Source organism: Denticeps clupeoides, chromosome 19 (assembly GCF_900700375.1).
Source record: "Denticeps clupeoides chromosome 19, fDenClu1.1, whole genome shotgun sequence".
Lineage (NCBI taxonomy): Eukaryota > Metazoa > Chordata > Actinopteri > Clupeiformes > Denticipitidae > Denticeps > Denticeps clupeoides.
Genome location: NC_041725.1, coordinates 14,434,885 through 14,450,010, shown reverse-complemented (window position 1 = coordinate 14,450,010; position 15,126 = coordinate 14,434,885). Strand labels below are relative to the sequence as shown.

General features: G+C 43.8%; 1 protein-coding gene across 8 annotated transcripts in view; it reads left to right on the top strand.

The window, feature by feature from the left end:
- Positions 1-15,126, top strand: part of dync2h1 (dynein cytoplasmic 2 heavy chain 1) — a 110,477-nt gene that overhangs the window by 43,004 nt on the left and 52,347 nt on the right. For all 8 annotated transcript variants that reach the window (XR_003743174.1, XM_028961658.1, XM_028961663.1 and 5 more), the window contains 7 exons: positions 1,089-1,232; positions 3,963-4,052; positions 10,777-10,842; positions 10,948-10,998; positions 11,098-11,175; positions 11,667-11,798; positions 12,473-12,545. Coding sequence is in view for 7 of the 8 variants with exons in the window: in XM_028961658.1 (XP_028817491.1) it covers positions 1,089-1,232; positions 3,963-4,052; positions 10,777-10,842; positions 10,948-10,998; positions 11,098-11,175; positions 11,667-11,798; positions 12,473-12,545 (634 nt within the window). In the remaining variant the exon portion in view is untranslated. The remainder of the gene's footprint in view (positions 1-1,088; positions 1,233-3,962; positions 4,053-10,776; positions 10,843-10,947; positions 10,999-11,097; positions 11,176-11,666; positions 11,799-12,472; positions 12,546-15,126) is intronic.

Sequence of the window (15,126 nt, the reverse complement as noted above, 5' to 3'; positions counted from 1 at the left end):
TGTCTGTCACCCCCAGTCTCTCCATTCCTGGGTGCAGCGTTGGAGAATTGTGTGTATACCTCTCTGTCGGTCTGCTGTTTGTTGAACTCCTCACGTCAGCCTCGTGCGTTCCTGTCTGGCCAGGGCCTCTGCTCCGACCTCGCAGCCTCGGAGGAAGCAGCATTACCCTGACCAGGCCCCTGTTGCCTTCTCAAATGAGATCTCACTTCTTTCCCCTCTCACTTCCTGGAGTGTTTATAATCTGAATTTGGGGAAAGAGATAAAAGTCTTTTGTGATCGTTGGGATACTTTTGGGATAAGATGAACAGACTTCAGTTTGGAAAAGAAAGAGAGGCACTCTGTTCTCAATCAGATGCGTTCTGTACGTCATTTCTCGAATCAAAGGGTGCCCTCCGTCTCTGTTTCTCTCAAGCTCATACGCACACAGGTGCTTATTCTGAGGCAAAGGAGCAGAGGAGGAGAGACTGTGATTTCTTTGAGGCTGAGTGACAGTTGTCATGGCTACGGACCTGCGTCTATATCCTGCTGTTAGTCACATCCTGCAGAGATAAATTCTCAACGGCCATGCGACCTGCATGTTTTTTTTTGTTTCTGTCTCTAATCATTACCACTCATCACATTCTCCCACTGAGACCAGATTTATCCTTGTGTCCAGTTCTGTTTTTGTGAGCTTGTCACCTACTGTAGACAGTGATGTGCATGACAGACAGGGAAGCGATGGCTTCGGTCACCTCCATTGAAGAGGTTCAGTCAGTGCGGGTGAATGCGGAGAGAGAGATAGCAGTTTTTTATCTCTCATGTCAGGATCAGACAGTGTGACGGTCTTATCGGCAGCCTCTCCTCATTTCATGCTTATCACGGAACTCGCTCGAGTGTGTGCCCATATTGCTGCTTTTATTTCATTGCATTTGTAAATTTTTTGAAGAGAACTTTTTATTTATTTAATATTTGGTTCTTTGTGTGTCATGTGACGTTTGTTTGTGAGTTCAGTCTTTCATCTATTGTACAGTGTCCTCTAGAGGGCAGTGTGACATCAGGCATATCATCAGTGCTCTTTTTTTTTTTCTCACTCCCTCTCTCATCATCAGGAGCGCGATGCTTATCTTCCATTGGCAGAGAGTGCCAGCAAAATGTACTTCGTCATAACCGACCTGTCCAAGATTAACAACATGTACCGCTTCAGCCTGGCCTCCTTCCTCAGAATCTTCCAGAGAGCCCTCCAGAGCAAAAAGGTAACGGGCTTCGCCTTGCACGCACCTACTTCCGCTGGGCTGCGTTGTCTGGACAGAACCATCCGCAAAACATTAGCCCAGGGGACATCACCGAAGGCTGTTCTTTGAAGGACTGGCGCAGCCAATCTGTTCCTAAAGGAAGTTTTTTTTATGCCTTGCATCTAGTGGTACTGTGCTCCTTACAGTGTTGGTTTAAAAGCAAATTCTTTGAATGTTGCCCTAAAATGCAAATACAAGTCTTTTTAGTTTCCAGTGTAGTGTTTTTCCATTACCATGCCCAACACCTTCAAATATGTACAGTTTTTGTACCTCTAACAATTGCTGCTTTGTATATGCATACTCTGATCCAGTGAAATTGTAAATTTTTGGTATGTCCATATACTTGATCACGTATTACATCATTTTGATGTTTAAGACATGCTAAGAGGTTGACTTTCTTTTTAAAATGGAAGTGAAGTCTCATCTTTAATCTGTCCCTACAATGTTGAACTGGAATACACAGATTGTGAGAATGGCTGTGTCAGGGTTTTACTCTGCTCTCACTTGCTTAATACCGTGCTCTCCACAGCAGCTCAACACTTTGCGATGCTGATTACACGCTGAAGCAGGGCACTGTTCCCCAGCTATCCTCCATCCAAGCTCTAACCGCACTGACAGCTCCCTTGTCTACCAACACCTCCATGCAGTTCTCGCTCCTTAATGTTTTCTAATTTCCCTTAGGCTCCAGGGAGGCATGGAGCCAGGGAGGGGGTACTGGCAGCACTGCATAGATCCAGATTGGTGCTTTGATTGTGGGGTAATGAGAGCCACAGAGCCCCTCGTCTCCTGGTTGGACTTTTGAAATGCTGATCACACACTCGGTCTCCCATGACAAGGGGCCCACCTCCGTACTAAGATTATCAGGGATTTGCCCTCTGGTTGCTACGGCGGCCAGCTGCTGGGGGTTGTTTTTGGACTGCACGTCCAGCGTGGGAAGGCTGCGGTGTTCTCTGTGGTTTTACTGCTTCAGAGTTCAGGCAACTTGCAACTTGTGTTCTTGTGTGCCTGTGTGTGCATATGCACTGTTGCTTGTGTCCCGGAGAGTGTCTTTCTCAAGCATTTTGTGCAGGTGTGTGTAATGCCCCACCGAAAAGTCGAAAAATGAGCAAATATGAGCTCTTGATTGGTTCATTGCTGCAGCGATTGATGTGTTTCAGCTGAAAGCATGTTATTTAATCATAGCTGATGCAGTGAATATCTTCACATTTCTGAAACAACCATGTTGGAAGATGCATCCCAAGGCTGTGGAAAATATGTCACTGTATTTCAGAGGGGTTAAATTATTGGCCTGCGCCAAGCAAATTAAATATTTTCTGAAATTACTAAAATAGCACACCAGTAAAACCTGGAAATGGGATGATGAGGAAAAAACTCACTGGCATGTTTAATAATGAATGTATGCATGAGAACATTGTGTGCTGGCATGTGCATGTATGCATAAGTGTGTGAGTTGAGTCTCTAGGCAGACTTCATGGAAGGTGGTGCTGAATCATGCTGGCCCCACTCTCCTCTCTCTACTTTGCTTCCATTCCCTCCTGTCATGCTCCTTTCAGTGGGCCGCGGGGTCAACAGCCTGCAGAGATTCAGATGAAGAGTAGCTATTGGTGACCTCTGACCTGACCTGATGTTCCCAAAATCGCTGTTACAATAGAAACAAAATTCAAACTCTAATCCTTCCAAACACCCCCACAAACCCAGCAGAACCAAAAGAGTACAATAACACGGAACTATTGTAAAGTAATATGAGATCACAAGATGGAGATGGTCCCTTTAAAATGATGCATTAGGGGAAAAAATATTGCAATATTCTCCGTATATTGCAATGTGTGCTGCCCAGTTCAGGACTACCTGGGTTTATGTGGTGGCTGTTTCCCATACTGGGTCTAACAAGAAATCAGTACCCACAATCCACACAGCCTAGGGGGGAGGTTCAAAAGGCTCCTCCATTCTCTTTGAAAACTCAAATGATGTTACTTCAGTTTTCTTGGTAGCCAGGGGTGGAGGCTGAAAGGCACCCTGGGGAGATGACCTTGTTAAGAGGAGATGTTTATCAAGCTTCCAGGTTACCTGTCAGCACTGTTTTCCATTTCCACTCCTGGACGATTCTAGGCAAAACGCAACAGAAGTAGGGATGGCTGTTCTCTATTGCTTAATATTAATGTCATAAATACATCTTTTTTTTTCAGTTGCAGTTTTCACATCACATTGCTGCTGATGTGAAATGAGTTCAGCCTGAAAATATACAAGAATCAACACATTTTTAATGTTGTAGACTACAGTGTTTCTCATATCAACAATGTGCTTTTAATTTGAAATGTGTCCTGTTTACCAGTGTAGATTGGGGGAAACTGAAAGAAAATCTCTTTTCCGCAGCTCTCGCCGTGTTTGTTTGCTGAAAGTCCCTCACCTGTTTACACCCTCAACACAAATTCACAACTGAAAATGGCAGATCCTGTCTATAGTTGGGCTCCTAACTCAATTCCCTAATAACCTTCACTTTATTGTCTCACATAATTTGTGTCATCATACAGTCGCCCAAATTTGCGCTACTCTCTTGTTCTTGGTGAATGCTAAAGCATTTAATTATTTGCCCCAATTAAATAATAAACACGTTTGGCTCTGTAATGAGTGATTGTGCTTTGAGACTCATTAGCCCTTTCCAAGCCAGACTTTGTTTCACTGTGTCCGCAGGACTCGGAGAGCACCGAGGCCCGCATCACTGCGCTGGAGGCCTGTCTGAAGAGCATGGTGTACGAGTATGTCTGCCGGTCACTTTTCAAGGTGAGACCATAACCATGCTCAACCTGCATAATCAAGGGGGTGCAACAGGGATTTTAAAAATGAAAGGTTGATTTCAAGTGAAACCCTACCATCTGGTTCATTCTGTCTATTCTAATCTACTTGATGATATGAAAGTGAAAAGTGAAAGTGAAGTGATTGTCACTTGTGATACACAGCAGGACAGCACACGGTGCACACAGTGAAATTTGTCCTCTGCATTTAACCCATCACCCTGAGTGAGCAGTGGGCAGCCATGAGCCTGGGGTGCAGTGTGTGGGGACGGTGCTTTGCTCAGTGGCTTCTCAGTGGGTCGGGATTTGAACCGGCAACCTGATTACAGGGCTGCTTCCTTGACTGCTAGATGACTATTCATAACTACACTAAACTTCAATTGCTAACCTTGGTCATGAAGACTTGTAACTAATTCAATAGATTTCTTCTCATTGTTAGTAATCTGTTTTGTTCAGTCCTTGTACTGCTGTATATTCTGCAGAGGTAGCAGAACAAACACACCAGTGATTGGGAGGTTTGTCAGAATTGCGTGCAATGGTCAACAGATAGTGATTTCCTGAGCTGTAATGGCCCCATCATCACTGTCATCATTGTGCGCAAACCCTCAATCACGCAGCTCTATTAAAGATACAATATGTCCTTGCTTGTCTCTGAGAGACAGAAAGAGGGTTTCTTGACAGTGTATACACACTCACTAAAGGGAACATTTTTAGCTGTTTTCTAGTAAATTCCCCTTTTCATCATGTGCTTTTGTACTTGCTCCTGACTGCCAGTGTATGTTTAATGAACAGGTTGCATAATGAGTTCTTGAAATTGATTCTGGACATCTTTGATGAATGCTGTTGTTACCATCAGAAAAGAGGCAGATATTTGAAATGTGCTGATTTATTTCTGCTTAATGGAGTCCCAGACGCTTCAGCGGTAGCTTGTCATTTTCACTTGAGCCAGTTATCAGTTTACATCCATCCATTCATGCTTACTAATTTAATTCAAAAGCCCACAGAGTGCTGCTTCAAAAACCTGACTTTTCTACAGGGGTTTGTGATAATGATGAAAAGCATCTTAAAAATTGTTTGATGGCATGTTTTAAATGTGTGCAGTAGTTTTCAGATGTCCATTTTCCAGCATTATACATTTCCCCATTGTCCATTGGTAAGATATATTGCTGCAATTACCCTATAACTTAATTATGAAGGGCAGGATCATTTTAGTATTAGGCAGTGAAAGCTCTACAGTGTGTCTCTTTCATCAGAGTTATGGAATGCATCTGGGTACTTGGCTGTGGTGTTTATTCTCCATTCCCTCAAAAATAAAAAAAAATTCATTACACAGAAGGTACATGCATACAAATTGGTGAGGGAATTGAAACACCTTGGACTATGATAAGGTAAAGTCACTATTGACTTTTGTGTTTTCGTGATGGTATATGTGAACACAACCTTTTTTTCTGATTCTGACCCTGGGATGCACAACATGGAAACGAGAGAGTTGGCAGCAAGAGAGTGTGGGTAGAAATCTATGGTTTAACTCGATGAAGCCACGTGCGTTTGGGAATTCACTCACAGAGTTTAATAGGAAAGCACACGCTCAGCATCAGCTTTGGAGAAAGTGTGTCTGTGTGCGTTGGACACTCTTTCTAGTCCTTGTGCTCCACATTCATTCATGAACAGTACAGAGGGATTATTTAAAATATGTTTTAACCACCTCTAAACTGGTGTAATCCAGTGCTCTACTGTCACCTTGTCTATATTAAGGATTCATGCTTAATATACATGCTTAAGATGTACCTACCTGGAATTGTGTGTCTTTATTCTGTGACCAGTGCATTTTAACATCATTTATATTCATTAGAAACTGAACGTGAAAGTGAAGTGATTGTCATTGTGAAACACTGCAGCACACGGTGCACACAACAAAATGTGTCCTCTGCTTTTTACCCATCACCCTTGGTGAGCATTGGGCAGCCACCTAACTGGCACCTTGGCGGATTGGGATTTGAACCGGCAACCTTCTAATTATGGGGCCGCTTCCTTAACCGCTAGGCCACCTCTGCCCCTTTTCATTTGCATTTATAATATTTTTTAAAAATGTATTTCTTTAAGGGCCGCACAAAGCTTGGGAGTTCAAATCCTGGCTCGGACCGTGTCTGTGTGGAGTTTGCATGCCCTTCCTATGTTGGAGCTGGTTTGCACTGGATTCACTCCAGCTGAATTGTCAACTCTAAACTGTGTGAATTAATGGCTTGTGTGTGTGTGTGGCGTGCCGTGGGTGACGCCCTGCGCCCAATGTCCTGGGAATGAGCTCCAGTGGCTGCCACTTTGAGTAGGTCCAAGTGGTTATGGAAAGTGACCGAGTGAGTATTTCCTGTACTACTCCTATGCATCCCTCCATTAGTGCAAGACTGTTTCTGTGTCAGTAGGGAGCTTGAAGTGATTCACTTGTACGTCTCTCCTACCTTTCATGTCGCACTGACTACAGTCTACTTGAGGCCTGAGATGCTCCAGCGGTTGGACGCACTCGTCCCGCTTGTGATGAATTATTCATTCTTAATCAGCTCCCTTCTTCTGTCTTATCCGCCGTAGCCTGGACTCACAGACACACTGCACAGACAACTGTCTTCGAATGCCTCACAGTTTGACTCTGTGGACACATGCAAACCCACAAACAGTGGCCACCCCACCCATATATGTATGTGTGCAAAATATTCATCCTATTATTTATCCATCTTCAGGCTGTGGAGGCATGGGTGTTGGTGGAAGGGGATCAGAGATCCTCCTCTTTGGCTGATATTGGGTGGCTGGTGTGATGGGCTTCTAGGTGCATTATACATGGGCTGGTCCTGACCTCAGCCTGGAGGGAAAAATGTCCCACCTAAATGAGACAGAGAGAAAAGTCCGCTGACTCATTGCACCCCGTGGGGCCCTTCTGTTTTCCTCCCTTCCAAAATTAGCCTGAGCATTTTAAAAATAACTCTGACCTCCAGTCTCCAGCTAAGAACCGTTGTCATGCCCACGGCTTGCACAGTATATATATTTTTAACGTGATTTCCTTAAAACTGGCCTTTTCAGAGTAAACTGAAAACTAGTGTGAAGCTTGAACCATGAGAACTTGCACAGGACTGAATTGTCCACCGAAACACGCCAAGAGCAGGGAGGGACAGGATTAGGCAAACTTGGAGTCCTTGGAGTTCTGTGTGCCAATAAGTGGGCATTAGTAAGACAAGAACAATATAAACACACACACACACACACACACACACACACACACAGAGCTTGTAGAGGTTATAACTCCATCTGTCACTGCCTATGGGGCTCTCAGAGCGGAGCTTTGATAACTCAGGCCTCTGCGCCTCTGTGGCCTGGGGCTGATATGAAAGGTCAGAGGTCACTGCCCATCGTTTCAGACCCGTGAAGGACTGCGACGTATAGGGATCCCAGGTGGGATGTTGGGAGTGTTCCTGCACGCATGATGAACTCGTGGTGATCTGCAGAGGCTCCTGTTCTCACAGCCAGGCTCTTCTGAGCTTTCGGGGGCCTTCTGCCAGTGCCTGGAAGCCCTGTCCCTCCCCAGCAGCACTCGGTTAGCATGAGAAGCAGCTTGCTTGGAAGCAGCTGGCTCAGTGTGTCACATAAGCCCTCGCTGTCTCTTGAAGCCCCCTTTGAAGCTGGAAAGGTCTTGAGTTGTCAGTCACATGCGTTGCCCTTTCTACTTGTCACGTTGAACACGTGGCGTAAGAAGCGTCCGTCATATCTGATCCTTTGACAGAGGAGAGATACAAAAGCATGAGAGATGAAGGCCTTTCATGCCAAGTGACCTTTTCGCTACGCTAACGTGGAACCGGACCTCAGGTCGTGGAACAGAAGAGTTCTTTTTCAGAAAAGAACATGATTCTGCCCGATGAACATTGTCATCCTTGAAACTCTTAAGAGGAGAAGCAGGAGGAAAAAACTGTGTGTTTTTTTCTGCATATGAAATGTTATGTGCTCTCACTCTGGAATGGAGGGAGGAGAGATGGCGGGAGATGGAGGAGGGAAGGTGGGCCAGGCTCTGTAAAGCTGCCCTCTGATGCTTTTGTCTCATTTTTTTTTTTTCTTCGCACAAGCATGGGAGGGGATGGACAAAGGCGTCCCTGTGTGTGTTGTGAATGATTCATCTGGACCGCGCCGGGATCATGGCGAGGGGGGGAGGACATGGGGACACGAGACCCGTCGCCTCTGGAGCCCTGTGTCTGTGTGTCAGCACCACGGCAGACGCTCGCACACTCGCTTGCGCTCCTCTGAGGCTGCAGTCATCTCCGCGGCAGAAAGAGAGAGCGGAGACAAGAGTGTTTTTGTCTCGAGCTGAGCGAGACATCAAGCCAGAGAGTTGTAACTGTGCTTGTTTTGATTCGGCACAATAGGAACAGATACTGCTGTGTGCAGTACATTAACTCTTACATGCACTGTACAAATGCTTGGACGGAGTCACTGTGTGTCTGTTTTTATCCTGGTTTCATGTCCCCCCATTACAGACAGGTTGCAGTGGAGTAAATATTAAATGATTCAGTGAAGCAATTCATATTTTGGACTTTAAGACTATCTTGTGTTACCCCACATTGATGGATTCTTTTAGCACCAGTTGAATAGACTGAACTAATCACTAGTTTGGTTGTTGGAGGTTAAAGGCAGTAATTTATTGTGTCTTCACTGATTTGTGTGGGATGATGTTCCTACCAGTTTTCCTGTGAATGTTATTAACTGTATGGGTGACTGATTGGCTGTCCACTCTGCTGCACGTCATTAGATGGTGCCAAGGTGAGTGGTCCAACTCCCGGACAACGACCTGCGTCTCCGGCTTTTAAAAAAAGATCTATAAAGGAGCCCGGATGGAGGAGACAGCTTATCTAACCGCCACACAAGTGCATGCAATAGGGCCATTTAGCCGGAACAGTCTTAAAGTCTAGTCAGGGTGATACAAAGAGAAGGACAGTCTTATGGCTTCAGGGGTATAAAAAGCCAGGAGTGTCAGGATTGAAGGTTTTGTCAACCACCAGCTACCTCAAGCGCTGACTGGCGCCCTGTGTTGCTCATGTGGAGAAATGCAGGTTCCTTATAGATGAATGGAGTCAGTCTCTCCCAGTGAGAAACCCTGCCTCCTGCGGCTTAATTTGACAACGTTTTGGTCTGGAACTTATCTGGAACTGCTCAGATGCACAGAATTCAGGTAAAAGAAAAAGTAGACAAAGATCTGCTTCTTCATCACTTTATCTGTTCCTTGTGCTTATGAAACATGTATATGTGCTGAGTTAATGCAGATGTGTGAATTATTAATGTTCCTGAAGAAATACAGGCTTGTTGCTCCTGCAGGCTACCCTCAAAATGCATGCGATTCTGGATTGGGGATGGGGTGGTTATATGCATTTGAATCATCATATATATACATCAAGCCAAAATGCCCTTGGGGCACAAAACTGCAATATGATACAAAAAATCATGATGAGTGAAAGTTCACCATCACCGGCAGTGAGGCAATTAATGCAAATTAAAACTATAAAGTTGGGGAAGTTACATACCAAGTTACAAACTCAAGATGTCCTTTGTGGTTTTGTATTTGTAATGGTGGTGAACTGAAAATGAATAAAGCCGTCGTCTATGGAAGACAGCAATGGATGCTAAAAGGTATAATGAGAGCTTTATCAGTCTCAAAGGGCCTATCCTCACCCAAGTTAGACTGGTCCCCCATTATGATGTCTCTGTTATTCTGCTGATTTGATGTGTTTGTACAGTCAGGGCTTGGGCAGGGGAGAAAAGGTGAGGAAAGAGAGAACTGAGATAAAAGGAGTAATATGGTGATGGGGAAGTAGAGTGAAGTTGGTGTTGTTCTTATATTATATTCGTAGAGATGCATCGAGCCATCGTAGTACTAAACGCTTGTGTGTGTTTTTGTGTGTGTGTCCTTGGTATACAAAATGTAATCAGAAACTCATGTGCATGTGTGAGACACAACTTACAACTTATGATATATGTTATGTTATGTTTGGGCTCTTTTTGGGCTTCAAATTGTAGAATGCAACACACATGCATCAGACTATGTGTCTGAGTGTGTGTGTAACCACCAACTTCTGGCCTATGGCGTCACAGGTTAAAACCCCATTTACCGCTATTGTCAGCAACATTTATAAATGCATGTGGGGGGCTTCCTACACACAGACAAACACACACACATGCCTGCCTGCATGTCCCAAGCCACACAGATCCTCAGGTCGAATAGATAAGGATCTTGATTAGTGACCACCACACCTTATCTCCCCCCGGCACCTCTCCCTGCACATTTCCTCTGCCTGACAGAGGGTGAGGAGGAAGTGGGTGTCCTCTTTGTTTCAGGAGGGTCACTCTGTTGCCACAAAAATGAAAAGCCTGCTCACTTAACTCACTTATTTTACTTGCACTCATCTACCCAAATTCACGTGCACACACACACACACACATTTTCCTGTTCTGTGAAAGGGAAGTGCTCCCCACGAATTTTGCTGTGTTTAGCATTCTTCTCAGTCAACTTGGCTGAACTCATTTCACCTGCCATCCTGAATAATACACATACACACACACACAGGACGGATGGTATTGTGAACAGGTTTTGCCTATGTTGTCTGAAGCATGTGTAGCACATGGTGGACGTGAACTACATCATATTACACATCATATTGTTGCGCGTTTGTGTGTTCTTAATTTAGGCCGACCAGCTTATGTTTGCTCTCCACTTCGTCCGAGGAATGCACCCAGAACTGTTTCAGGAGAACGTGAGTAGAGTCTGAAAATATTCATACGGTTTTGCCTTTTTGTTATTCTTATTAAATTATGAAGATTGCTTGTGATGATAATACCCCTTCCCTTGCCCCTCACAGGAATGGGATGCTTTTATTGGCCTCATTGTTGGTGACATGGTCAGGAAAGAGGTGTGTTTCCATCGACAGGCTCTCATCACGTTCACTGTGGCGCATGTCTGCTGAACACCGGTTCTCATTTCATCTGCACGGCTTCTGTTTACTACCCAGGACTCCCAGAAGTCCTTGCGAGAACAGATTCCATCCTGGATAGATCAAGAGAGACACTCAGCAGTGGCGCTTTTCAAAGTAAAGAGTCGTACAGCACAGCATGCTCACATACACTCAGAAAAGGCCCTCAATTTTTTTCTACACCACTGGTTATGTCGAACAAGATGCATATGGTTCTCACAGTGTTTGAAAGAATCTTTTCTCAGAATGTATCCTATTACACAACACATCTGTCAGTTAGCTCACAGTGTGTCCAGTTTCTACAACCGTAATCAGGTTACACTGTGGGTTCTACACAAAAAGTAATTTTCTGTCAGACTCTCTAAAGTAATTTAATGAAACCGGCACTCTTACAGTTGATCTACAACCAAGTTTTCGGTTTGCATTATAGAATACTTCACTGTGTGGTGTCAGATGATGCCTGTGGAGGTGTTACCCAAATGCTAATGAAAATACTCACATTGGCACACTGTATCCATATCATAAACCCACACAATCCCACGCTAATGTGTCTTAGTGTAGAAACTGTGCTAAATGTTCTCTCTCTCATTGCCGGTCATCTCTGCCAGAACACGTTCCCAGGCCTTTACCAGACTCTGTGTCTGAGCGATGTCGACCTATGGCTCTCCTTCTCACGCAGCTCCACTTGTGAGCAGGAGTTCCCGCCATCAGTTGCCCGGAAGATCACACCCTTCCAGCAGGTCAGCTGTCAGCCGGCCTGTCCAGATCCAGTTCTAGCACTGGCCACTTTCACGGGCCAGACTGCAGATAGAATAATAAAGCTGCCTGTCATCTGTCCAGCTCTGACCATTTGCTCTGATAAAGCAAACTGTTCTCAGTTCAGTACTACTACCAGTACTACTAGAGGAACAGAGACTCAATTAAATCTTAATTGGTTGAATCTCAATTGGTTGTTTCCTTTCATTTGAAACCCTATTACAGTGGGCACCTCAAAAACGAGAGCAACATTTTCCCATCATGTGACCTATATCTTGTACATCTCAAACATCAAATACAAAGAATAAAATATTAAACTGGTGTAAAATGTAAGCTGGTTGCATAGGTGTGCACATCCTTATACTTAATGGCTATCTTCACTATGTTCCATGCTATATCCAATGCTGTTTTTTTGTATCCGTCTCTTGGCTGATGTCTTTCAACAATGAAATCCCTTTAAGGTCACATTAGAATTGGGAAAATATTTGAAAATATTTATTTTGCTTATTATTATTTTGGATATCACAAAATTCTGGTATTTTAACAGGGGTGGGCATGTTTTATATATTCATGAAGCACTTGATGCAGGACAACAATACTAAATAGTTTCCATTCTATATTGTTTCTGAGAGTGTTCCTCTCTCTGACTCTGCTGTAGGTTTTGGTGGTTCAGGTCATAAGACCAGACAGGTTACAGAGTACCATGTCTTCATTTGCTTCCCAGGCTCTTGGTAAGTTTATCCCTCTTTAAATCAATATATCTGCTGAATCACTGTATGGCTTGTTCATGTTTGCACTGATTGTGAAGGAAATTGCTGAAACATAACATTAACCCCCGGGGTTAATTAATATCTGTTGTGGGACCCCAGGACACTTGCAGAGACCCCTGTTCTACAAGACCTGAATTTATGTGATTTGCATTGAATGTGAAGTCTGTATATAAACCAAGAGGGGACATTGCAAGCTTGAATTATAGGAAGTGGACAGAGACATTAGAGTTAAGAATTATGTGGATATCAATATCTTCAGTCATGAGAGTGGTCTCCTTTGACCACATATAATGAAACATTTCTGTCCTTATGAGGCCAAAACTAATATACTAATGTACTAATTAGTATAGCAGTGTATTCCAGGTTCCAGGTCTTGTTATAACAGTCAGTTTTGGTGATGTACTCCTGACCTGTGGTACTTGACCTCTGACCTGTGTATTATTGGCTGAATATTAGTAATGAGTGCATCTGTGTATTTCAGATGAGGTTCTGTGGTAGGTGATAGAAGTGTGCTTTCTGTGCTTTTATCTTCTAAATATTGTGTATTTTGATGCAGTATTCATGCGCAGACCTGACTAGTAGAGTTCAGCTGAGTTGCCTGCTGTGTGTGTCATTAATCTGCCATGACCAGATTGCTTTGGACAATTGCAGCTGATTTATGAATTCCCAGCCATCTTATAACGAGAACAAAATAACTGGCTGAAAAAACAAATGGCTCTGAACCCACCATCGTCAATAAAAGCCATCGGAGAGTCAGCATTACCTGAGCCTCCCACACCTGATCAGAAACATTGATCATTCTCGCTGTCGCTTGCCGTCTAACACACACACACACACACACACACACACACACACACACACACACACACACACACACACACACTGTAGAAATACACTATAAAAAGCACACGCTCTGTACAGCACATCCTCACACAATTGCCCAGTGGAAGTGATGAATGTGTGGTCATTTCTCTCTGTTTAGCTTTTTGTCTTCTCCACAGGGAACTGTGAAAACAAGAGGAGCTGATTGGACAATTAGCTCTATTGAGAGAGAGCAGATTACTTCTTGTTCAGGGAAGGGGTGCTCTTGTGTGTCCATTTCCCCATTCTGTTTTTCCCCCATTCCCCCCCCCCGCCCCAACACTTTAATGTGTTGTTCCCCCTTCCTTGAATTTTCTTGTTTTCAAGATACTTAAAAAACAACTTGCCTGTTACATACTGTCACTCTGACCTCTGTCAGACACCTGCAGATCATGGACATTTACTGTAATTTTGAGAGAACTTAACCCTGCATTAGTAAATACAGTGCATCTGGAAAGTATTCATAGTATTCATCACTTGTTCCACATTTTATGTTACAGCCTTATTCCAATATGGATTAAATGCATTTTTTTCCTCTGAATTCTACACACAACACCCAATAATGACAATGTGAACAATATTTACTTGAGGTTTTTGGCAAATGTATTAAAAAAACTGAGATATCACATGAGATAACACAATAATTTGTCGATGCTCCTTTGGCAGCAATTACAGCCTTACAGTCTTTTTGAATATGATGCCACAAGCTTGACCCACCTATCCTTGGCCAGTTTCCCTCAAGCTCCATCAGATTGAATGGGAAGCGTCAGTGCAAAGCAATTTTAAGAGCTCTCAAAAGATGTTTAATCGGATTCAAGTCTGGGGTCTGGCTCAAGGATATTCAAAGAGATGTCCTGAAGCATCCACTTTGATATCTTGCTGTGTGCTTAGGGTTGTTGTCCTGCTGAAAAATGAAAGTTCAAGAGTGCTCTGAAGCTAGTTTTACATTTACATTTAAGGCATTTATCAGACATACTTATCCCAAGCGATTTACAATCAGTAGTTACAGGGACAGCCCCCCTGGATCAACTCACCATGCTTCGTTGTAGGGATACTATTGGATGAGTGTGTCCTGGTTTCCTCCAAACATGATGTCTTGCATTCACAACAAAGAGTTCAGTCTTTGTCTCATCAGACCTGAGAATTTTGTTTATCATACAGGCTTGATTGTTTTATTGCTGCAGAGATGGCTGTCCTTCTAGGAGGTTCTTCTGTGTTCACAGAGGACCTCTGGAGCTCTGACAGAGTGACCATCACCTTCCTGTCTAAGGTCCTTCTCCCCCAATCACTCAGTTTAGGTGGCCACCAGCTCTAAGAAGATGGTAGTCTTGAACTTCTTCCACTTACGGATGATGGAGGCCATTGTGCTCATTGAGACCTTCAAAACAGCAGAAATTTTTCCTTAACCTTCCCCAGATTTGTGCCTCAATACTGTCTTGGAGGTCTACAGACAATTCTTTTAACTTCATACTTGGTTTGTGCTCTGACATGAACTGTCAACTGTGGGACCTTATATAGACAGGTGTGTGCCTTTTCAAATCATGTCCAATGAAGTGTTTTGTTCCACTGGTGGATTCTAATTAAGCTTCAGAATCATCTCAAGGATGACCAAGGGAAACGGTGCACCTGAGCTCTTTTTTGAGCTTCATGGCAAAGGCTGTGAATACTTATGCACATGTGA